At 43.1% G+C, this 26070-nt stretch overlaps 1 protein-coding gene across 1 annotated transcript; it reads left to right on the forward strand.

Annotated features, from left to right (window-relative positions):
* The first annotated feature begins 109 nt into the window (after positions 1–109).
* LOC311142816 (hypoxia up-regulated protein 1-like) lies at positions 110–25189 on the forward strand. The gene is made up of 24 exons (XM_084178506.1): positions 110–385; positions 9870–9942; positions 10388–10481; positions 12433–12511; positions 13868–14022; positions 14328–14404; positions 14532–14713; positions 14936–15051; positions 15241–15427; positions 15546–15680; positions 17376–17458; positions 17963–18095; positions 18373–18560; positions 19195–19333; positions 20123–20180; positions 20288–20364; positions 20480–20641; positions 21006–21256; positions 21516–21603; positions 21708–21964; positions 22520–22604; positions 22862–23123; positions 23362–23472; positions 23690–25189. Exons 2-24 carry the CDS (start codon positions 9876–9878, stop codon positions 23737–23739), a joined length of 3036 nt encoding a protein of 1011 aa, XP_084034632.1. The 5' UTR covers positions 110–385; positions 9870–9875; the 3' UTR covers positions 23740–25189.
* Positions 25190–26070: the final 881 nt, after the last annotated feature.

The raw sequence follows: 26070 nt of genomic DNA on the forward strand, positions 1-26070 counted from the left end.
ACCAATCACATAGACAAAGATTTCTTCTCGCCAGCCATCGCTGCACGTGGACCTATCACTTTGCAGTACTTGGAACGTGAAGGCAGGCTCTATGGGTCAGCGCTTTCCTAGCGGAACAACGACTCGAGTGGATCCAATGAGATCACGCCGCGTTCTGGGCCCTATGGTGAGAACAAGCCGGTGATCGCAAGGGAAAAATCAAGAAACAGTTAATAGTGTGGCTACGAAGAGGTTCACTCAATACATCAAGAAGCGTACAACGCAAATAATACGACATTGAAAGTTTTAGCTTGTTGCAAGTTAAGTCGTGCTCTTTCAATTTGTGTATATATTTTTGCGTAAACCAGCCTGCTTCAAAAAACGGAACTGCTGCCGGCTCGAGAAGGTAGGGGTCTGTTCTGTCACCTCTCATCAATGTGCCTAGCTAGCTTACTTAAGTCAATGTTTTTCCATTATATTATTTTTCTACCTGCAAATACTGTTGTTCGCAGGTTAATTTACGCAGTAGTAGCTAGCGGTTGTTTATTTCCTAACAGCCTAATTTCAAATCAACTAACTAGGCTGGTTGAGAGATTTTAATTAAAGGTGTATTCTAAGTTAGATGTGTATCTATATGGCATTATTTTTACCTAACTAGCGCTCTGAACCCGTTTCCAGAATCCAGACTGCTCTTTGTTTTTGAACGCTCAAGGCATCACCTGTTCTGGGCGTCCATAGCAGCACGTCAGTGTTCTGATGGGGCTAGAAGTTTCTACACTCATGTATTTGAATAACTGCATGCTAAATAGCCATTAGCTTGCTGATTGCCTATTGTTTGCAACTTGAGACATTTGCTAGCCTATATCCTTCATTCCGTGATAAGTGCCCTAGTCCGCAACTAGAAAAAGCATTACTTCAATGTCACCATGCTTCCTGACTCTCCATCAGCACTTCAATTGACACAGTCACATAACTAATCTACTCTGTGATTTGCTAAGTAGAATACTTTAAAAGGTACTGTACAATTCATGCCACGTGTCAAAGAAGCTAGTCGGTGGGATCAGGCCAATTAGATGATTGCACGTTCAAGATCAAAGGGCATGAGTCATGATGCATCCAGCTACCTTGAATGCACCTGGGCAAGCTGGCATCTAGAGTTTGGAAGTGTGATGTCTAAAGAACCTGTATGAGGTGCTGAAGAGTAAAAGCAGATAATAATTTCAATATTCTAAATTGTTCTTCCTACATCTGCACTGGTGTGGAAAGATATAATAATAATAATATAATATGCCATTTAGCAGACGCTTTTATCCAAAGCGACTTACAGTCATGCGTGCATACATTTTTTTTTGTGTATGGGTGGTCCCGGGGATCGAACCCACTACCTTGGCGTTACAAGCGCCGTGCTCTACCAGCTGAGCTACAGAGGACCAGTATAGGTGAAAGCAATATGGTGTATGCCCACAAGGCATTTGCTTTTACCTCCTGTTCAACAGTGCAGGTGAAGGAATGGGCACACAAGGACTGGAGCGAACTTGAGATGCCACGTATAGATATGGTGCATTCGTAAAGTATTCAGACCCCTTGACTTTTTCCACGTTTGTTACATTAGCCTTATTCTAAAATGGATAAAATTGTTATTTTCCCCTCAATCTACACACAATACCCCATAATGACAAAGCAAAAAGAGGTTTAGAAATTTTCATCCAAGGATCTCTCTGTACTTTGCTTTGTTAATTTTTTCCTCGAACCTGACTAGTCTCCCAGTCCCTGCCGCTGAAAAACATCGCCACAGCATGATGCTGCCACCACCATGCTTCACCATAGGGATGGTGCCAGGTTTCCTCCAGACGTGATGCTTGACATTCAGGCCAAAGAGTTCAATCTTGGTTTCATCAGACCAGAGAATCTTGTTTCTCATGGTCTGAGAGTCCTTTAGTTGCCTTTTGGTAAACTCCAAGCGGGCTGTCATGTGTCTTTACTGAGGAGTGGCTTCCATCTGGCCACTCTACCATAAAGGCCTGATTAGTGGAGTGCTGCAGAGATGGTTGTCCTTCTGGAAGGTTCTTCCATCTCCACAGAGGAACTCTGGAGTTCTGTCAGAGTGAACATCGGTTTCTTGGTCACCTCCCTGACCAAGGCCCTTCTCCCCCGATTGCTCAGTTTGGCCAGGCGGCCAGCTCTAGGAAGTGTCTTGGTGTTTCCAAACTCCACAAGGGTGCGTGCTCAGCCCCCTCCTGTACTCCCTGTTCACCCATGACTGCGTGGCCAAGCACGCCTCCAACTCAATCATCAAGTTTGCAGACGACACAACAGTAGTAGGCTTGATTACCAACAATGACGAGACCGCCTACAGGGAGGAGGTGAGGGCTCTGGGAGTGTGGTGCCAGGAAAATAACCTCTCACTCAACATCAACAAAACAAAGGAGATGATCGTGGACTTCAGGAAACAGCAGAGGGTGCACCCCCCTATCCACATCGACGGGACCGCAGTGGAGAAGGTGGAAAGCTTCAAGTTACTTGAAGTACACATCACTGACAAACTGAAATGGTCCACCCACGCAGACAGTGTGGTGAAGAAGGCGCAACAGAGCCTCTTCAACCTCAGGAGGCTGAAGAAATTCGGCTTCGCACCTAAAACCCTCACAAATTTTTACAGATGCACAATTGAGAGTATCCTGTGGGGCTGTATCACCGCCTGGTACAGCAACTGCACCGCCCACAACCGCAGGGCTCTCCAGAGGGTGGTGCGGTCTGCCGAACGCATTACCGGGGGCAAACTACCCGCCCTCCAAGACTCATACAACACCCGATGTCACAGGAAGGCCAAAAAGATCATCAAGGACTCCAACCACCCGAGCCACTGCCTGTTCACCTCGCTATCATCCAGAAGGCGAGGTCAGTACAGGTGCATCAAAGCTGGGACCGAGAGAATGTAAAACAGCTTCTATCTCAAGGCCATCAGACTGTTAAATAGCCATCACTAGCACATTAGAGGCTGCTGCTGCTGCCTATTGAAATCACTGGCCACTTTTAAGAAATGGAACACTAGTCACTTTAATAATGTTTACATATCTTGCACTACTCATCTCATACAGTGGGGAAAAAAAGTATTTAGTCAGAAACCAATTGTGCAAGTTCTCCCACTTAAAAAGATGAGAGAGGCCTGTAATTTTCATCATAGGTACACGTCAACTATGACAGACAAATTGAGAAAGAAAAATCCAGAAAATCACATTGTAGGATTTTTAATGAATTTATTTGCAAATTATGGTGGAAAATAAGTATTTGGTCACCTACAAACAAGCAAGATTTCTGGCTCTCACAGACCTGTAACTACTTCTTTAAGAGGCTCCTCTGTCCTCCACTCGTTACCTGTATTAATGGCACTTGTTTGAACTTGTTATCAGTATAAAAGACACCTGTCCACAACCTCAAACAGTCACACTCCAAACTCCACTATGGCCAAGACCAAAGAGCTGTCAAAGGACACCAGAAACAAAATTGTAGACCTGCACCAGGCTGGGAAGACTGAATCTGCAATAGGTAAGTAGCTTGGTTTGAAGAAATCAACTGTGGGAGCAATTATTAGGACATGGAAGACATACAAGACCACTGATAATCTCCCTCGATCTGGGGCTCCACGCAAGATCTCACCCCGTGGGGTCAAATTGATCACAAGAACGGTGAGCAAAAATCCCAGAACCACACGGGGGGACCTAGTGAATGACCTGCAGAGAGCTGGGACCAAAGTAACAAAGCCTACCATCAGTAACACACTACGCCGCCAGGGACTCAAATCCTGCAGTGCAAGACGTGTCCCCCTGCTTAAGCCAGTACATGTCCAGGCCCGTCTGAAGTTTGCTAGAGTGCATTTGGATGATCCAGAAGAGGATTGGGAGAATGTCATATGGTCAGATGAAACCAAAATATAACTTTTTGGTAAAAACTCAACTCGTCGTGTTTGGAGGACAAAGAATGCTGAGTTGCATCCAATGAACACCATACCTACTGTGAAGCATGGGGGTGGAAACATCATGCTTTGGGGCTGTTTTTCTGCAAAGGGACCAGGACTATTGATCCGTGTAAAGGAAAGAATGAATGGGGCCATGTATCGTGAGATTTTGAGTGAAAACCTCCTTCCATCAGCAAGGGCATTTTATTTATTTTTTTTATTTTTATTTCACCTTTATTTAACCAGGTAAACCAGTTGAGAACAGGTTCTCATTTACAACTGTGACCTGGCCAAGACAAAGCAAAGTAGTGCAACAAAAAACAACACAGAGTTACATATGGGGTAAAAAAAAAAAACATAAAGTCAGAGATACAACAGAAAATATATATACAGTGTGTGCAAATGTAGCAAGTTATGGAGGTAAGGCAATAAATAGGCTATAGTGCAGAATAATTACAATAGTATTAACACTGGAATGCTAGATGTGCAAGAGATTATGTGCAAATAGAGATAATGGGGTGCAAAAGAGCAAATTAAATAACAATATAGGGATGAGGTAGTTGGGTGGGCTAATTTCAGATGGGCTGTGTACAGGTGCAGTGATCGGTAAGGTGCTCTGACAACTGATGCTTAAAGTTATTGAGGGAGATAAGAGTCTCCAGCTTCAGAGATTTTTGCAATTCGTTCCAGTCATTGGCAGCAGAGAACTGGAAGGAATGGCGGCCAAAGGAGGTGTTGGCTTTGGGAATGACCAGTGAGATATACCTGCTGGAGCGCAGACTACGGGTGGGTGCTGCTATGGTGACCAATGAGCTAAGATAAGGCGGGGATTTGCCTAGCAGTGATTTATAGATGGCCTGGAGCCAGTGGGTTTGACGACGAACATGTAGTGAGGACCAGCCAACAAGAGCGTACAGGTCACAGTGGTGGGTAGTGTATGGGGCTTTGGAGACAAAACGGATGGCACTGTGATAGACTACATCCAATTTGCTGAGTAGAGTGTTGGAGGCTATTTTATAAATGACATCGCCGAAGTCAAGGATCGGTAGGATAGTCAGTTTTACGAGGGCATGTTTGGCAGCATGAGTGAAGGAGGCTTTGTTGCGAAATAGGAAGCCGATCCTAGATTTAACTTTGGATTGGAGATTCTTTATGTGAGTCTGGAAGTTGAGTTTACAGTCTAACCAGACACCTAGGTATTTGTAGTTGTCCACATACTCTAGGTCAGACCCGTCGAGAGTGGTGATTCTAGTCGGGTGGGCGGGTGCTAGCAGCGTTCGATTGAAAAGCATGCATTTAGTTTTACTAGTGTTTAAGAGCAGTTGAAGGCTACTGAAGGATTGTTGTATGGCATTGAAGCTCGTTTGGAGGTTTGTTAACACAGTGTCCAATGAAGGGCCAGATGTATACAAAATGGTGTCGTCTGCGTAGAGGTGGATCTGAGAGTCACCAGCAGCAAGAGCGACATCATTGATATACACGGAGAAAAGTGTCGGCCCAAGAATTGAACCCTGTGGCACCCCCATAGAGACTGCCATAGGTCCAGACAACAGGCCCTCCGATTTGACACACTGAACTCTATCTGAGAAGTAGTTGGTGAACCAGGCGAGGCAGTCATTTGAGAAACCAAGGCTATTTAGTCTGCCAATAAGAATGCGGTGGTTGACAGAGTCGAAAGCCTTGGCCAGGTCGATGAAGACGGCTGCACAGTACTGTCTATTATCAATCGCGGTTATAATATCGTTTAGGACCTTGAGCGTGGCTGAAGTGCACCCGTGACCAGCTCGGAAACCAGATTGCATAGCGGAGAAGGTACGGTGGTATTCGAAATGGTCGATGATCTGTTTATTAACTTGGCTTTCGAATACTTTCGAAAGGCAGGGCAGGATGGATATAGGTCTGTAGCAGTTTGGATCTAGAGTGTCACCCCCTTTGAAGAGGGGGATGACCGCGGCAGCTTTCCAATCTCTGGGGATCTCAGACGTTATGAAAGAGAGGTTGAACAGACTAGTAATAGCGGTTGCGACAATTTCGGCGGCTAGTTTTAGGAAGAAAGGGTCCAGATTGTCTAGCCCAGCTGATTTGTAGGGGTCCAGATTTTGCAGCGCTTTCAAAACATCAGCTGTCTGAATTTGTGTGAAGGAGAAGCGGGGGGGGCATGGGCAAGTTGCAGCAGAGGGTGCAGAGTTGGTGGCCGGGTTAGTGGTAGCCAGATGGAAAGCATGGCCAGCTGTAGCAAAATGCTTGTTGAAATTCTCGATTATTGTAGATTTATCGGTGGTGATAGTGTTTCCTAGCCTCAGTGCAGTGGGCAGCTGGGAGGAAGTGCTCTTATTCTCCATGGACTTTACAGTGTCCCAAAACTTTTTGGAGTTAGTGCTACAGGATGCAAATTTCTGTTTGAAAAAGTTAGCCTTTGCTTTCCTGACTGCTTGTGTATATTGGTTCCTAACTTCCCTGAAAAGTTGCATATCGCGGGGGCTATTTGATGCTAATGCTGTACGCCACAGGATGTTTTTGTGCTGGTCAAGGGCAGTCAAGTCTGAGGAGAACCAGGGGCTATATCGGTTCTTAGTTCTGTATTTTTTGAAAGGGGCATGTTTATTTAAGATTGAGAGGAAATTACTTTTAAGGAACAACCAGGCATCCTCTACTGACGGAATGAGATCTATATCCATCCAGGATACCTGGGCCAGGTCAATTAGGAAGGCCTCCTCGCTAAAGTGTTTTAGGGAGCGTTTGACAGTGATGAGGGGTGGTTGTTTGACCGCGGACCCGTTACGGACGCAGGCAATAAGGCAGTGATCGCTGAGATCCTGGTTGAAGACAGCTGAGGTGTATTTAGAGGGTATGTTAGTCAGGATGATATCTATGAGGGTACCTATGTTTAAGGATTTAGGGTTGTACCTGGTAGGTTCGTTGATAATTTGCGTGAGGTTGAGGGCATCTAGCTTGGATTGTAGGATGGCTGGGGTATTAAGCATATCCCAATTTAGGTCACCAAGCAGTACAAACTCTGAGGATAAATGGGGGGCAATCAGTTCACATATGGTGTCCAGGGCACAGCTGGGGGCTGAGGGGGGTCTGTAGCAAGCGGCAACAGTGAGAGACTTATTTCTGGAAAGGTGGATTTTTAGAAGTAGAAGCTCAAACTGTTTGGGCACAGACCTGGATAGTATGATAGAGCTCTGCAGGCTATCTCTACAGTAGATTGCAACTCCACCCCCTTTGGCAGTTCTATCTAGACGGAAAATGTTGTAGTTGGGGATGGAAATTTCAGAATTTTTGGTGGCCTTCCTGAGCCAGGATTCAGACACTGCTAGAACATCAGGGTTGGCAGAGTGTGCTAACGCAGTGAATAACTCAAACTTAGGAAGTAGACTTCTGATATTTATGTGCAAGAAACCAAGACTTTTGCGATTACAGAAGTCAACAAATGATAGCTCCTGGGGTGTAGGAGTGATACTGGGGGCTACAGGGCCTGGGTTAGCCTCTACATCACCAGAGGAACAGAGGAGGACTAGAATAAGGATACGGCTAAAGGCTTTAAGAACTGGTCTTCTAGTGCGTTGGGTACAGAGAATAAAGGGGGCAGTTCTCCGGGCATTGTAGAAAAGATTCAGGGCATTATGTACAGACAAGGATATGGAAGGACATGAGTAAAGTGGAGGTAAACCTAAGCGTTGGGTAACACTGAAAGAGATAGTATCTCTAGAGGCATCAATTGAGTCGGTTTCTGAGTGTATTGGTGGAGGGACAAAGGAGCTAACTAAGGCATGTTTAGCTAGGCTGGGGGGTCTACAGTGATATAGTACAATTAGAAATAACCGAAACAACAATAAACTAACCATGTTTGGGCTGAGGCTAAACATAAACAGGATGTAGTACCGTAAAAAGGAACAGTCCAGCAGATATCAGCTGTATAGCTGAGTTATCATAAGGTCCGGTGGTGAAACACTAGTAAGAGGCCACGGCTAGCGTGTGCTAGCGGGCCAGGGCTAGCAGATGGATGGAATCTTCGTGGTTAACGTCGTAACCACATCAGACGATTTCGTCGGCAGACCAGTCGTGTAGGATCGGCGGGGCTCCGCGTCAATACTATGTGGTCCCGTCCAGTTGATAGAGAGGTAGATAGCCGGGAGATGGGCCTAGCTCAGGTTGATTAGCCAGACCACAGCGTCCGTTTTGTTGTAGCCAGCTGGTGGCGATGAATCCGGAGTTAAAGGTCCAGTGAATCAGTGATTCCGCGGAAGAACTGATATGTTCTGGGTCGATAACGCGCTGTGCAGACTGGCCGAATATCCGGTGATCAATGTCCAGTGATTAAAATTAATCCCGCGGAAAAAATCCAATGTTCTGGATGAAAACACCTTAGCTGTGGCTAAAAGCAAATAGCAAGTAGCTAGTTAGCTGGCTAGCTAGTTTCAACTGGAGATTCTAGATTCTAGATAAAGGTAAGTCAATAATAGAATCCGTTCCACATTGAGTGAGGCGGGTTGCAGGAAAGTATATCTTGTAGAAGGATGAAAAGTCTGATAGGGAAATATGTACGAAAAATGTACGAAAATAGAGTATTTACAGGCTATTTACAGACAGACGATAAAAAAAACAACTGCACTACCTCGCCATCTTGAAGATGAAACGTGGCTGGGTCTTTCAGCATGACAATGATCCCAAACACACCGCCCGGGCAACGAAGGAGTGGCTTCGTAAGAAGCATTTCAAGGTCCTGGAGTGGCCTAGCCAGTCTCCAGATCTCAACCCCATAGAAAATCTTTGGAGGGAGTTGAAAGTCCGTGTTGCCCAGCGACAGCCCCAAAACATCACTGCTCTAGAGGAGATCTGCATGGAGGAATGGGCCAAAATACCAGCAACAGTGTGTGAAAACCTTGTGAAGACTTACAGAAAACGTTTGACCTGTGTCATTGCCAACAAAGGGTATATAACAAAGTATTGAGAAACTTTTGTTATTGACCAAATACTTATTTTCCACCATAATTTGCAAATAAATTCATAAAAAATCCTATAATGTGATTTTCTGGATTTTTTTTTCTCATTTTGTCTTTCATAGTTGACGTGTACCTATGATGAAAATTACAGGCCTCTCTCATCTTTTTAAGTGGGAGAACATGCACAATTGGTGGCTGACTAAATACTTTTTTGCCCCACTGTATGTATATATTGCATTCTATTCTATAATATTCTACTGTATCTTAGTCCATGCCGCTCTGTCATTGCTTGTCCATATATGTATATATTAGTAAATCCCTGTATTGGGTATATGTTGTGAAATTGTTAGATATTACTGCACTGTCGGAGCTAGAAGCACAAGCATTTTGCTACACCCGCTATAACATCTGCTAAACATGTGTATGTGACAAATACACATTTATTTTATTTCTGTTTTTTTTTAATTATAGGGTATTGTGTGTAGATTGATGAGGGGAAAACATTTATTTAATCCATTTTAGAATAAGGCTGTAACGTAACAAAATGTCTGAATACTTTCCGAATGCACTGTATGTGCCTTGCTGCTTCTAGAGCCTGAGGATGCGCTCACTCTATTTCCTTCCTGAAAGGTTTCATATTTGCTTATATGCATTCAATCAAGAAATCAAAGTTATTTGAGCATGTGTGACTGTGCACAGACTGGAAGGTTGTAGTACAAAAAACAACAACAACAGTTAAGATATTTGATCCCAAAAGATGACTTTTAAAACCAAGGACAACATTTGTGGCAACGGGCTTTGTACATGATGAAAAAACAGAGTACAAGAGAATGTATCTTTGATAGATTCCTGAGTTGCCAAGAATTTTTGAATTTTTGGTCTTGCAATAATGAACCAATTATTTATTCAGCACAGTTACCATGTCACCAGGGAGGCTGCTGTTAGCATTTGAAAATCAATGTCTTTGTTCTGCTTTGTGTGTACAGGTCACCATGAGGAGGAAGATGTTGTTATGGGCTCTCTTCTGCCTTGTCCTGGCACTGCTGCCTTCACAAACAGGTACTAACGCTACACATGGTTATTCCATCCAAGACACCTGCCTGCATCAAGCACTGGCAGATTTGCCTAACACCAAATGCTAAGTTCAACGCAAATCTGAATGCCTCCATTTTTGAGTGCGAGAAGAAAAATGGACACATGCAGAGATTGTAGTTCATCTACTGTACTGTCACTTCACAATATGATGCGCAGTCCATATTTGTACCTATTTAAACAAGTTAATTTACTGACGTACGGGTGAACATCGATTTAAGTTCAACTGATGCAAAGGACTTGTCAAATGTTTTGATATTATTTGCTCACATTGCCACCATACCACTGTAGCCAGTGAGAAACTATTGAAGCTAATCCCCTTTAGTATTGTCTCACCTAAAATGTGTAGTCATCACTTTATTACAAAAGTACAGGTAATGCAATAATCATACCCATTATTTTGTCCATACAGCCTCTGTAGCAGTCATGTCAGTTGACCTAGGCAGTGAGTGGATGAAAGTAGCGATAGTAAAACCTGGCGTGCCAATGGAGATTGCTTTAAACAAGTGAGTATTGCCATTATCTCGAACCATATCACCATGAGTTATTGACTTTGTGCTTTTAGATGAAAATCCCTACTCCATTTCAAGTAAAAAAAAAAAAATGTATTCACAACTATTAACATCCATTGTCGCTGATGTTTGAATAAGCTAGCTATTGTTCCTTACAATGTACACTACCGGTCAAAAGTTTTAGAACACCTACTCATTCTAGGGTTTTTCTTTATTTTTACTATTTTCTACATTGTAGAATAATAGTGAAGACATCAAAGCTATGAAATAACACATATGGAATCATGTAGTAACCAAAGAAGTGTTAAACAAATCAAATATGTTATATTTGAGATTCTTCAAAGTAGCCACCCTTTGCCTTGATAACAGCTTTGCACACTCTTGGCATTCTCTCAACCAGCTTCACTTGGAATGCTTTTCCAACAGTCTTGAAGGAGTTCCCACATATGCTGAGCACTTGTTGGATGCTTTTCCTTCACTCTGCGGTCCAACTCATTCCAAACCATTTCAATTTGGTTGAGGTCGGGGGATTGTGGAGGCCGGGTCATCTGATTCAGCACTCCATCACGTTCCTTCTTGGTAAAATAGCCCTTACACAGCCTGGAGGTGTGTTGGGTCATTGTCCTGTTGAAAAACAAATGATAGTCCCGCTAAACCCAAACCAGAGGGGATGGCGTATCGCTGCAGAATGCTGTGGTAGCCATGCTGGTTAAGTGTGCCTTGAATTCTAAATAAATCACAGACAATGTCACCAGCAATGCACCCCCACACCATAACACCACCTCCTCCATGCTTTACGGTGGGAAATACACATGCGGAGATCATCCGTTCACCCACACCGCATCTCACAAAGACACGGCGGTTGGAACCAAAAATCTCCAATTTGGATTCCAGACCAAAGGACACATTTCCACCGGTCTAATGTCCGTTGCTCGTGTTTCTTGGGCCAAGCAAGACTCTTCTTATTGGTGTCCTTTTAGTAGTGGTTTATTTGCAGCAATTTGACCATGAAGGCCTGATTCACAGTCTCCTCTGAACAGTTGATGTTGAGATGTGTCTGTTACTTGAACTCTGTGAAGCATTTATTTGGGCTGCAATTTCTGAGGCTGGTAACTCGAATGAACTTATCCTGTGCAGCAGAGGTAACTCTGGGTCTTCCATTCCTGTGGCGGTCCTCATGAGAGCCAGTTTCATCATAGCGCTTGATGATTTTTGCGACTGCACTTGAATAAACATTCAAAGTTCTTGACATTTTCCGTATTGAATGACTTTCATGTCTTAATGTAATGATGGACTGTTGTTTCTCTTTTCTTATTTGAGCTGTTCTTGCCATAATATGGACTTGGTCTTTTACCAAATAGGGCTATGTTCTGTATACCCCCCTTGCCTTGTCACAACACAACTGATTGGCTCAAAAGCATTAAGAAGGAAATAAATTCCACAAAATAACTTTTAAGAAGGCACACCTGTTAATTGAAATGCATTGCAGGTGACTACCTCATGAACCTGGTTGAGAGAATGCCAAGAGTGTGCAAAGCTGTCATCAAGGCAAAGGGTGAATATTTGAATAATCTCAAATATAAAATATATTTTGATTTGTTTAACACTTTTTTTGGTTACTACATGATTCCATATGTGTTATTTCATAGTTTTGATGTCTTCATTATTATTCTACAATGTAGAAAATAGTAAAAATAAAGAAAAACCCTTGAATGAGTAGGTGTTCTAAAAAACTTTTCACCAGTAGTGTATGTTAACATGGAAATACCTAAATGGGCTGTGCCATCTTAACACATGCGTGCCTCTGAAAAGTGAGGTGAATGGTGAATGAAGTTGGGTGACTGAAGAGTTGGGAGAGGGAACTAAGGGTCAGTTCATGATAAAAATGCATTATCAAAGCTTCATCATGTTTCAATGGTCTCTTTACCTTCTTTGTGTGGCTCAGGGAGTCCAGGAGGAAAACGCCAATAGCCGTGTGTTTGAAAGAAAACGAGCGACTTTTTGGAGACAGTGCATTAGGAGTGGTAAGGCACTTTGCAGTGGTGGAAAAAGTACCCAATTTGTCATACTTGAGTAAAAGTAAAGATAACTTGATAGAAAATGACTCCAGTAAAGGTGAGTCACCCAGTAAAATACTACTTGAGGAAAAGTATCAAAAGTGAATGTAATTGCTAAAATATACTTAAGTACAGTGGGGGAAAAAAGTATTTAGTCAGCCACCAATTGTGCAAGTTCTCCCACTTAAAAAGATGAGAGAGGCCTGTAATTTTCATCATAGGTACACGTCAACTATGACAGACAAATTGAGAAAGAAAATTCCAGAAAATCACATTGTAGGATTTTTAATGAATTTATTTGCAAATTATGGTGGAAAATAAGTATTTGGTCACCTACAAACAAGCAAGATTTCTGGCTCTCACAGACCTGTAACTTCTTCTTTAAGAGGCTCCTCTGTCCTCCACTCGTTACCTCTATTAATGGTACCTGTTTGAACTTGTTATCAGTATAAAAGACACCTGTCCACAACAACAAAGTATTGAGAAACTTTTGATATTGACCAAATACTTATTTTCCACCATAATTTGCAAATAAATTCATAAAAAATCCTACAATGTGATTTTCTGGATTTTTTTTCTTCTCATTTTGTCTGTCATAGTTGATGTGTACCTATGATGAAAAGTACAGGCCTCTCTCATCTTTTTAAGTGGGAGAACTTGCACGATTGGTGGCTGACTAAATACTTTTTTTCCCCACTGTACAAAGTAAAAGTTTAAATCATTTAAATTCCTGTGGTCCTCTGTAGCTCAATTGGTAGAGCATGGCGCTTGTAACGCCAGGGTAGTGGGTTCGATCCCCGGGACCACCCATACGTAAAAATGTATGCACACATGACTGTAAGTCGCTTTGGATAAAAGCGTCTGCTAAATGGCTTATTATTATTATATTAAGCAAACCAGACGGCACCATTTGTTTGGTATTTTTTTGTTTTATTTTTTATTTACGGATAGCCAGGGGCACACTCCAACACTCCGACATAATTTACAAACAAAGCACGAGGAACCTTATCTTGATAAGTGGATGAATTGGAACATTTTCCTGTCCTGCTAAGCATTCAAAATGTAACAAGTACTTTTGGGTGTCAGGAAAACATTTTGGGGGGTGGGATGTAGTGAAGTAAAAGATACCCCAAAAAACAACTTAAGTAGTATATATATTTTTTTTATGAAGTACATTTCACCACTGGCACTTTGTCAAAGGAACCTACCAGGTAAAATGTCTCATACAGTTAGTACTCTGTATTCCCCTCTGGGGATCAATACAGTTCATGCATTCATTCATATCTACACTGACATTGATTTGGATTTCTCTTTCTCCCGCAGTCTGTGAAGAATCCCAAATTTGTCTATAGGCATCTTCAGAGCCTCCTGGGCAAGAAGCAGGACAACCCACAGGTGACGGTCTACCAGAAACGCTTCCCCGAGCACCATCTGGGGAAAGATGAGAGTCGGGGCACAGTTCTCTTTAGAAACTCAGAGTAAGTCTTATCCGATTTCCTCTCATTGGTTCCCTTTGTCTTTCTGTTTAGCAGCAGATGATTGAGCCAAGTGATTCGTTGTTGAAGTACTGTTGAAGAGTACTAATAATACTGAAGTCTATGGGCCGTTAGCAATGAGGGACAAAATGCTGACTCAAGCACTTTTCAGTTATTAGTGTACGACGTTCCTTTGCATACTGCCTAAATGGCACATTACACAGCCTGTGACAATGTCATTGATCCAGTATGTCCTATGCTGTAGATGTGGATAAGAGTGCTTGGTTCCGCTCTCTGTTTTCCTACAGAGAAATGCAGTACTCTCCAGAGGAGCTCCTGGGCATGGTTTTGAACTATTCACGTGGACTGGCTCAGGATTTTGCAGGTTTGTATGTTCACTACTAGTATGGGGGAAAGGTTGTTTCTCATTCAACATTTCATGTGTTGTACAATTATTTTGAGCATATTCTGAAGCCCCCCCCCGACTGAATGTATTTTACTCTTGCTTACAGAGCAGCCCATCAAAGATGCAGTGATCACCGTCCCGGCCTTTTTCAATCAGGCAGAGCGCAGGGCGGTCCTGCAGGCCGCGCAGATGGCAGGTGTTAAGGTTCTTCAGCTCATCAACGACAACACGGCGGTGGCGCTCAACTACGGCGTCTTCAGGAGGAAAGACATCAACAGCACAGCTCAGGTGCACTAGGCTGCTATTACATTTGTACGTTTTTTAAAAATTGAACTAGGTTGGTCAATTCAGATCCAACTGGTAAGACTTTTTTAGCTTCATAAGTTGCTTCGTGTGTCAGCAAATTTGCTTAAGATGATGTTGCTTTCAACCTGTAACCTGTAATTGAATTAAAGTTGCTTTGTGTAACCCTAGTCTTATAGTCATCTTGCCTGTTGTCTCCCTCTACAGAACATGATGTTCTATGACATGGGTTCAGGCAGCACGACGGCAACCATCGTCACGTACCAGACGGTCAAGACCAAAGAGTCGGGCACCCAGCCACAGCTCCAGATCCGAGGAGTGGGGTGAGACAAACGGGCCTGTATACACACACACAGACAGACAGAGGATGTTGGGGAAAGCACACACCTTGACCTCTACTCTGATCAGTATGAAGTAATCGTTTTTGTATTTTCAATGACTTATGGTGGAGCTATGACAAGCACATTCCTCAAATGTTCCTAACCTAGCAGATGTTCTCCATCTCTGGCCAGGTTTGACCGCTCTCTGGGGGGCTTTGAGATGGAGCTGCGGCTGCGGGACCACCTAGCCAAGCTGTTCAACGAGCAGAAGAAGACCAAGAAGGACGTGAGGGAGAACCACCGTGCCATGGCCAAGCTCCTCAAGGAGGCCCAGAGACTCAAGACTGTACTGAGCGCCAACGCTGAATTCATGGCACAGGTGAAGGGACCTCATGCTGCACTGTCAAAGTGTCACTGTCACCCATAGTGTTGTACTGTAGTTGTGTAATACTGTACATGTAAACTAAATGTACTCACTCTTGCTGTATGATGTTCAGGTGGAGGGGCTTCTAGATGAAATTGATTTCAAGGCCAAGGTGACCCGTGTGGAGTTTGAGGCACTGTGTGCTGACCTGTTTGAGAGAGTGCCTGGCCCAGTACAGGAGGCCCTTAGCTCTGCAGAGATGTCCCTGGTGAGTCACCACAGTTCGTGTGTGTTCATTAGTCACTAAATGGAAGAAAATTGACTGAAACAGGAAGGGACTCCCTTGATTTGTCCAATCAGAAAAGTTCAATTTCCGTTGCAAAACGTTACAATTCCATTGTGTGCCCTAATTAACATTTCTATCTTATTGATCAATCACTAACTATCTACCTCTTGGGGGAAACTTTGACTTTTTATGCATAAACAATGACGCAGACAAAAGTATCAATTGACCCACAAAAAGTCCCAGGAAAGTCGGCAGTATCAAAAAGATCACACTGTAGTTTCCCAAGCCCCTGGGTCTGTGGAATGGCTATGCTCCTTAGGATAATGTCTTCTCTTAAAATCCTATCACAATTGCATAGTAGAATCCATGGCTCCAGACTGCAACCATTTAGTCGTATTATTCAACCCTTTGACTTGGCTGTGCCGGTTACATTTTTAATTGGTTGCACTGGTGTGATCTGCACATGGTCACCTCAATCAAAACATCCTCTTTTTTGGGGCGGATAAAACCATTAATTTGTTCAACAGTAAAGGGCATTATCCTCATGATTCCTGTAATAGAAGTGACTGTGCTGCCGCTGTGCCTGCCTGTTTCGCTGGGGCCGGCTGCTGTAACGAGCGAGCCTCTCAAACTTTCTCTCCCCCCTCGTGTGCCCCTTCGTGACTGTATAACATTTCAAAATGCAATTGCGTGGACAAAACACAAATTTGGAAGCAACTTGTTGTCCATATTAAAGAGAAGAGGGTCTCAGCTTTCTGTAGAATAATTGATTCCTCAACGATCATTATTGAGCTCAAAGCACACTGTTTTACAATCAAGATATCTGATATGGCTTTGAATTACGGAGCCCGCGAAATTGCGCATCGGCTATCACGAGGGCACTAGTCCTCATTACAGGACATTACATTTACTGTTGGATGAATACATGGCTACTAGCAGTAGGTGTTATATTTAGAGTTCGAGATCTAGCTAATGTGTTTTTAGTTTCCACTTCCTCAGGTGGTGAATTTAGGCCTATATATAATTTTGGTGCACATAAAGAGGAAGGCATTCATCCCTATTGAACCAAAAAAATATGAAAATTCTGGCACCCTATTTTGACAGTAAAATATAACAAAGTAACAAGTCAACCTAAAATACATGACAATCACAGGATTAGGTTGCATATCAAAATATTTAGAATCATGCGTTCCTGCTTGGACACGTTACCTGTAACAACTTATTTATTTTTATATCTCAGTAGTCTAATACACTTCTTAACCCATTGTGAATGATTTTTATAATGTCTTTATAAGATGATGACTCAAATGTATTCTATTGTGTGACGCCTGCTGAAAAAGATTGTTTAGGTTCCACCAAATCGTGGGCTGGTGGCACCAACTAAAAAGTGCCACCAGGGGGGTTAATGTTAGTCTGGAGCCCTGAGAATCAAAAACTGTAGTAGAATAGTTGATGTCTGTGTGACTAAAAAGTTGCACTTTGATATAGGTTTGATATGAAATTGCCTTTCTTGTGGTGGCATGTTCAATGGAACAATATCTTAACTCTGACATGTTTCAGCATGTCAAGCCTTCTTCAGGGATTGATACAGAGATTGAACCAACACAAATGTGTTATGTTAATGTTTGTTTATTTGCAAATACTGTTTGTATATCTTCCAACATTGTCTTCTAACAGGACGAGATTGAGCAGGTGATCCTGGTGGGCGGCTCCACCCGAGTGCCTAAGGTGCAGGAGGTGCTGCTCAAAGCCGTTGGGAAGTAAGTATGTCAACAGGTTTTCACTCAACACGTCAATACCTGGGTCTGTATACTACAGGACAAACAAACATGAGGGACTGAGAATGATCCCTATTGTCCAGAGTTTTGGCTGAAAGGCGTTATATTAAAAACAAACCTCCATAGACAATGGAACACAATAGAAGAATAGAGTACTGTAAGTGTTTCACCCACAGATACTATCTAACTGAAGTATCTACTACAGCGATAGTATGTAACTTACATATTGGCAATGCTCCACCTGGGATGAAAAGGCTTAAAGAGATAGTTAAATCCAAAATTAAACTCTGACAGATGTTTTCAGACCTGAAAAGCGGTCTAATTTTGAGAAGAGTTCACCTCCTAAGGCGTACGCAACACGATTTGACTGCTTTTGAAGTATGAAAATGTCTCTGGCCAACCTTGTTCTTGGAGTGAACTATCACTTTGAATAAACAAGACATATCTGCATGACGTTGACCACACTGACTGTGTGTGTGTATATAGAGAGGAGCTGGGAAAGAACATCAACGCAGACGAGGCTGCAGCCATGGGTGCCGTGTACCAGGCCGCTGCCCTCAGCAAGGCCTTCAAAGTCAAACCCTTCCTGGTCAGGGAGGCAGCCGTTTTCCCAATCCAGGTAACACAGCCCATTCTTTAACATTGAACCCCAACCCTTTTTTAAATAATTACATTACCTTCCAGCCATTCATGTCTTTAGAGGAGACGAAACCCCAAAAGTTGTCTAATGTCAAGATAGGTCCACATCCCACGCCATCAGTTGTGTAAGTCCAGCTATATGCCTCAAACCAAAATGAATGGAAAAGCTAAGCACCACAACTGGATATCATACGGTGCTCATCTTTTCATTCATTTTGGATTGTGGCATACAGCTGGATCTCTCTCTCACTCTCCAGGTGGAGTTCACCAGGGAGACGGAGGATGAGGATGGCTCCAGGAGCCTGAAACACAACAAGCGTATCCTGTTCCAGAGGATGGCCCCCTACCCCCAGCGCAAGGTCATCACCTTCAACCGCTACACTGATGACTTTGCCTTTGACATCAACTACGGAGACCTCAGCTTCTTGGGCCAAAATGACCTCAGGTGAGCGCCTCACCAATAAAGATGGGTTTAATTGGTTGTAACTTAGGGTCGGTTTCCTGGACACAGATTAAGTCTAAGCTTGGACTTAACCATGCTCAATGGAGAATGTAGTTTTTCTTTTGCCCAGGACTTATCTGTGTTTAATCTGTGTCCAGGAAACTGGCACATACATACCCCAATCTGTGTGAGACAACACGGCAAAACAGTAGAGATTTAACGATTCACTGATGCGTATTGGAATCAGGTTTAAATGTTTAAGATACGAATGCATTTGTCCGCGGGAGCCCAAACCGAACCAAAAGTAGCATGAATTGGTCAGAAAATCGATTGTTTAAGCCTTCTGTAGTGGCGTGGCAGCCAGAGAAAGCACAGAGCGTAGGTGTCGTTGATCTTCTCTGGTTGGATCAGGGTGATGTCAATCACAACACTGCAGCACCTATTGGAGGGCTCTCCCAAGGAAAATATACTATACTGTAACAGCATTACAGTTTGTCATTGGCTATAGAATTGGCCTAAGGGGACAAATAAAGTTTTGAATTGTAACGGAAGTGACATAAACAGCCATAACGTACCTCATGTTGCATCTGATTTTAAATGTCCTCTTCGCTTTCTTTTCCTTCCTTTCCTCCGCCAGTGTGTTTGGGTCTCTCAACCTGACCACAGTGCAGCTGTCTGGGGTGAGCAGCAGCTTCCAGAAGCACATGGACGCTGAGTCCAAGGGCATCAAGGCCCACTTCAACATGGACGAGAGTGGCATGCTCCTCCTGGACCGGGTCAGTACCATAGAATTACTTATATAATGTGAATTATATGATCTTTATGGTCAGTGCACCCTTCTGATACTTATGGAGCTCCTCTCTGGAAGTACAATAAAACCTCAGAGATACAAAACGCATCAGATATTTTAACTTTTTTAAAGATGGTTGCAAAATACATGCATTCCATATTTTCTTTAAAGGTTTGAGGCATTTTGTAAGTACATGTAAATAGTTAAAAAAAAAAAAATTCAAATGTAAAACCTACATTCCCTTCGTGTTCGTATTTCTGAGATTTGTAATACTTATATCTACCGACATAAAGTGGCGCAGTGGTCTAGCTGTGCCACTAGAGATCCTGGTTCGAATCCAGGCTCTGTTCGTAGCCGGCCACGACCGGGAGACCCATGCGACGGCGCACAATTGTCCCAGCATCGCCCCAATTGGGAGGGAATGGCCGGCAGGGATTTAGCTCAGTTGGTAGAGCATGGCGTTTGCAACGCCAGGGTTGTGGGTTCGATTCCCACGGGGGGGCCAGTATGAAAAAAATATATATAATGTATGCACTCACTAACTGTAAGTCGCTCTGGATAAGAGCGTCTGCTAAATGACTAAACATTTTTTTTTGGACATTACATTTTGCACTATTGATTTGGGGTAATCGATGCTAACATTAGCCTGTGGTGGTTTTAGCTATGCAAGCCTCATTGTAGGTTAGGATGTGTTGACTCTTGGTCCATACACAAGGTTAGAAAGCAATAAACATTTGGGTGACTTATCGCTTTAACTAATAGTTGTTTTCTTTAGGTGGAGTCTGTCTTTGAGACCATTATGGAGGAGAAGGATGAGGAGTCAACTCTGACAAGTGGGTTTTATGCTGACATCGTAATCAATTGACATCTTGTTTCCCCCCTCATTAGTCATAATCATAGTCTCTTCCATGTCTGAATTCTGGCTCTTTTGACTTGTCAGAACTGGGAAATACCATTTCCAGCCTGTTTGGAGGGGGATCCTCAGAGTCCAATGCAAATGTGACGGAACCAGTTCAGGTAATCCTCTCCTCAGTCCCCATCCTAATGTAACATGCTTCTGAGTTCCTCTCCTTAACACTAGTTCATGGCTGTCTAACTCTCCCTGCCTCTCCCCTATTGTTTCTGTGTCCAGGATGAGGAGGAGGTTCATCCGGAGACTGGGAAGGAGCAGGGCCAGAAGGAGGAGGCTGCTCCCCAGGAAGAGAAGCTGGAGCCTGGGGAGAAACAGGAGGAGGAGGTCCCAACCCAAGAGAAGACTGAGGGAGAGGCATTGGACAGCAAGGCTGACCCTCAGGTAAGCGCTTGGCTCAGTTGGATTCCACATGAATACCCGGGACGCTCAGCCCTGGGGTGTATTCAGTGCTTTCGTGTTTAATGAACATTACAAAATGTTAAGTGTTGAATGGAATGTTTGGTTACAGACTGTTGTCAGTAAAGCATATACAGTACCAGTCAAGTTTGGACACACCTACTCATTCAAGGGTTTTTCTTAATTTTTACTATTTTCTACGTTGTAGAATAATAGTGAAGACGTCACTATATGAAATAACACATGGAATCATGTAGTAACCAAAAGTGTTAAACAAATCAAAATATATTTGAGATTCTTCAAAGTAGCCACCCTTTGCCTTGATGACAGCTTTGCACACTCTTTGCAGGATGAAAAGGAAGGAGAAAAAAATGGAAAAGAGGAAGCGGCAGGGGAAGCGGCAGGGGAAGCGGCAGGGGAAGCGGCAGGGGAAGCGGCAGGGGAAGCGGCAGGGGAAGCGGCAGGGGAAGCGGCGAAGGAGCCTCAGAAGAAAGCCAAGCCTCAGAAGAAAACCAAGTTCTCTGAGGATGTCACAGTGGAGCTCCAAGTGAACGACATCCTTAACCCTAGCTTGGAAGCTATCGCCTCCTCAAACAAGAAGTATGTCGCGCTATCTTTCCTTCTGACATTTTAGGAGACTTCAAATGTGCAGGGTGGGGAAGTTGAACATAGATTTTTCAATCTATAATGATATTAATGTAGCGTCCTGACTTAGTACAATACCTAGCGACTTCGCCAAAGGTTTTGGATCTCTTGGTGTAATGGCTAAGTTGTTTGACTGACAGACGCATAGACCCAGGTTCGAGTCCCGGCAACCTCCAAATTCGCTGCAATAATGTTTTTGATTTCTTCCTGACAGGCTCCAAGACCTGACTGATAGAGACCTGGAGAAGCAAGAGAGGGAGAAGACCCTGAACAGTCTCGAGGCATTCATTTTTGAGACCCAGGTTAGAACAGCATCTTTACAGTACAACACCAATGGGTGTGTGTGTGTATATATAGCCTACATCTTGCAGCTGTCTAATCCCTTTTTCCTCTCCTTCCTCCTAAGGACAAGATGTACCAGGAAGAGTACCAGGCGGTGGTGTCAGAGGAGGAGAAGGAGGCCATCACGACCAAGCTGAGCGAGGCGTCGGCCTGGATGGATGAGGATGGCTACTCTGCAGTCACCAAGGAGCTGCGGGAGAAGCTGCAGGAGCTCAAGAAACTGTGCAAGGCCATGTTCTTCCGTGTGGAGGAGCGCAGGAAGTGGCCCGACCGCCTGGCTGCCCTGGAGAGCATGCTCAACCACTCCAGCTTCTTCCTCAGGTGGGTCCCGACAGCTCCGGTACAGCTCTAGGATCAGCTTCCCCAATCCTAACCCTAACCATTAGTAAGGGAAAATGCTAAACTGATTTTACCAGTCAAGTTGACTGGGATAATATTATATTTTACAGCAACGACCTGGGGAAGAGTTATAGGGGGAGGAGATGGGATGAATGAGCCAATTGGAAGCTGGAGATGATTAGAGCCAGATTAGTCATTTAGCCAGGACACCAGGGTTAACACCCCTACTCTTACGATAAGTGCCATGGGATCTTGGATCTTTAGTGACCACAGAGAATCAGGACACCAGTTTTAACATCCTATCCTAAAGATGGCACCCTATGCAGGGAAAGGTCCCCTTCAAGGCCCTGGGGCAGTGGGATCTCCTTAGACCCCCCCCCGGGCCTCTAACGCCATTTCCAGCAGCATCTGGTCTCCCATCTAGGGAGCGACCAGAACCGACCCTGCTTAGCTTCAGCGGTGAACATTTTAGAGCTGAATCATGAGATTTACAATGCATCCATTTGACATGGATCTTCTGTGTTTTTTTTCCTCAAGGAGCGCCAAACTAATACCAGAGGACGACCAAATCTTCACCGAAGTGGAGCTGAAGACGTTAGACAAAGTCATCAACGAGACCACTGTATGTAGTGATTATTCATAAACTCCTATTTGTTTTACTCATTGATGCATTTGTCAATGATGTTATTTTTGATGGACCATTACCTCAGGAATTCAAAATTACTCAAATATGAGACGACGTGGTTCACATGGTTGGTTGTCGTGGTTCACATGGTTGGTTGTCCCTCGTTTGTCATCAACGTGGAACAAAGAAACATCAACCTTTTTATTATTTGTTCATTTTTAACCCCCAACACCTCACCCTCCTCTCCTCCACAGACGTGGAAGAACGACACTGTGGCCGAGCAGGAGAAGCGTTCTCCCACGGAGCGGCCTGTGCTGCTGTCCAAAGACATTGAGTCCAAGCTGTCTCTGCTGGACCGCGAGGTCAACTACCTGCTGAACAAGGCCAAGTTTGCCAAGCCCAGGGCCAAGCCCAAGGCCAAGAACAACAGCACCACCTCGGAGAGCAACAGCAAGGCCAACAGCAGCAAAACAGAGGAGAAAGTCATACCTCCCGAGGAGGAGACTAAAGACAAAGGTGAGAGAGAGGGGGAAAACACATTTCTGTTATGATACATATGATATCTATATATTAGGGTCATGTTCAATAGGCCACACCTTAGCAAAACACTTTGAAACAGAAAATCATGTCATTTGCAAAGGAAGTGCTTCACATGACGCGTGCAATAACTTGTCAAAGATCCCTTTTAGACAAAAATGTAATCACCAATCAAAGACCCCTCTTTTCGTTGGTGGGATTTGTTTTCATTTGACAGAAGCAACTGAGGAGGTGCGGCCAGGAGAGGAACCGCCCACCATAGAGCCCACTGGACAGAACACAGACTCGTCCAGCCAATCACAGCCTAAAGATGAAACTGCAAGTACAGGTATGTCTGCCAAAGCAACTATCCTATTGCATGTGCGAATTGGCACCCAGTTGTCTTACAATTTCTTGCTACACAAGGGGGCATCTGATGGAAAGGAATAGAATTTGGCAGTCCATTCAAGGTGGAGCAACCATGAAAAGGTTTTATACCATCAAAGTCATATGCTGTGCTGTTATATACTTGAGTATAATATTTTATTCCTCCTTTCCATTTTCAGAATCAGCGGAGAAAGACCAGTCAGAAAACCATGTCGGGGATGAGTTATAACAGCTGGAACTGAAGATATCTCATTGTATTTATTGACAATGTTTAATTGTTCAAGTTTCCGCCTCCATTTTTTGGGGGGAGTTTTGTTTTTCCACCCTTTTTATGTTGAAAACCAGAAAGACATTGGATCAGCTCAGACACCTTGAACTCTTTTATTCCCTCTTCCTTTCTCACTTTCTGTTGATCTTCATCCCCTCAGCCACTATACATCTCTCCTCTCACTGACATGGTGAGCAAGGAACACTTACGAAGTCTGGAATAACCAGTAAAGGAACTGAACCCAAGACCTCAAGTTTCTGTTCTACTATTCTGCCCTTAAGGTTTAGGCATACCTTCCCGCATGCAAACAACCTTATTTTAACAACTGTATAATTGCTACTGCATAGAACAGAACAAGTACCTGATACAAAATGTTTTGTTTTGGAAGGACCAATAATATCAGGACTCAATGTTTCCTCCACTGCAAAATTCAGCTTTCGTCTCATTCTGTGATCAAAAAAGGTTGTGACTTTTCCTCTCAAGCACGGTTGTCCTCAAATATCTTCTGTGTTTTCTCCGGGCAAATCTTGCTTTCATTAACTTTTAGTGGGTTTTCTGTCTGTGTGTGTGTTCTTCTGAAAGATCTCATTGGGATGGAACTAGCTAATGTATGCTCCTCTTTGCAAGTGGAATGGTGTATTTTAGTTGTCTTTGAATATTGAATTCCCCGCTTAATGCCTTGTATTGTCGCTGAGAAAATGCAAAAACAAGAAATTGTCATCAGAATATGATTGACATTGACAACCATCCGCTAAGTGTGTTCATAGGTGTAAAATCCATATTTTACACCTCCATGTTCTAATTAGCATTGTTCTTTCTGAAAATTCATCACTGACTTATTAGCATGAGGGAAAAAAACATGTTACGTTGAATGACGTCTGTCTTTTGGTATGCAATACTTATGTGCAGTTTCATCTCTATAAATTGTACTCAATACAGATGGTGAATGAAGTAAGTTCACTGAACTAAGGGGCTGCCATGGGCTGTGTTCAATAGGTGGAAAACATTGTTGTAATGGAGTGAAATTGCACATATGAACATATTTTGTTGCATAAAGTTTTGCTACGATGTACCCTACTGAACACTACCCTGGTGTTTGTATGGATGCCAGTATGAATTTGAGGACTGCTCGACTGTGTTGCACTGCCTGAAAAATAAGCAGATAATGTTGTCCATGTTTCAAGCTGCTTGGAGCTCTAGCAGAGGAGTCCTACTGGGCACACACTGGTTGAATCAACGTTTCCACTTCATTTCAATGAATTGATGTTGAATTGACGTCTGTGCCCAGTGGGGTGGTTCCTGCTCTTTGCATCACCTCGGATGGTTTGTGGGGGGAAATAAACAAAATAAACAGGAAGGGAGATGCCAACGTTTTGTTTCTAAACTTTTAATAAACAGTTTTTTTTAAAGACAGGTTTTTATTAATGAAATGATGGAGGGATGAACAGTGGAATGTGTATTTATTTCCTCAATCCATATCTTTAAAAATAAGAAATTAAGTGTCTTCAAATACACATTTAACAAATTCAACGGTACCATTGTAACTCTGGGCTAGGGTCCATTCTGTAATCAGGTAATGGTTTCGCTCCATTTCATTGAGTTTGAATTCCGGAATGGCCTGTGTGAATGTGTATAATTGATCCCAAACCTGGTAGTCTGAGGCTAGAGAACTTGAAAGGCAGCAGGATGGATTATGAAGAAAATGAAAACATAATGAAAAACAACAGGTCATTTATTATATTTTACTTTTAAAAAGTGTTTATAATGAGTATGGTTTTATACACCAGTATTCATAAAGTCTGGGAAATTGAAAGAGAAAGACAACTTTATAGAAAAATAGCATTTAAATATGATTTGATGGACAGCATCAAAAAGGAGCCCTTGAAACCCTAATACACCAAACTAGGTATTCATAAAAATAAAATAATAATATGCCATTTAGCAGACGCTTTTATCCAAAGCGACTTACAGTCATGCGTGCATAATTTATATTTTTTTGTGTATGGGTGGTCCCGGGGATCGAACCCACTACCTTGGCGTTACAAGCGCCGTGCTCTACCACCTTATTATGATGATAATACTAGATATTTATACTTCACCTTGCTCCAAGACAAAGACGATAGCCCTTAATACCAATACCAGACTTTAAATGCCGTAAAATGGAAAGAAACTATTTAAACATGCAGTGCTATATGTGCAGGTTAAACAGATATATTCATATGGATAAGTGATTTTATTTCTGCCTGATATTTGCCAGTCATCTTTGGACTTTCAGAACATTACTTCCTCTTC

The sequence above is a fragment of the Coregonus lavaretus genome (assembly GCF_964263955.1).
Source record: "Coregonus lavaretus genome assembly, chromosome: 15".
NCBI classification, from domain to species: Eukaryota; Metazoa; Chordata; class Actinopteri; order Salmoniformes; family Salmonidae; genus Coregonus; species Coregonus lavaretus.

Bases quoted from the DNA above. Each gene is read 5' to 3' on its own strand.
- LOC311142816 (XM_084178506.1), top strand. From the start codon at position 9,876: ATGAGGAGGAAGATGTTGTTATGGGCTCTCTTCTGCCTTGTCCTGGCA. The intron at 14,714-14,935 runs GTGCACTAGGCT...CTCCCTCTACAG, and splicing joins ACATCAACAGCACAGCTCAG to AACATGATGTTCTATGACAT. The intron at 23,473-23,689 runs GTATGTCTGCCA...TTCCATTTTCAG, and splicing joins AGATGAAACTGCAAGTACAG to AATCAGCGGAGAAAGACCAG.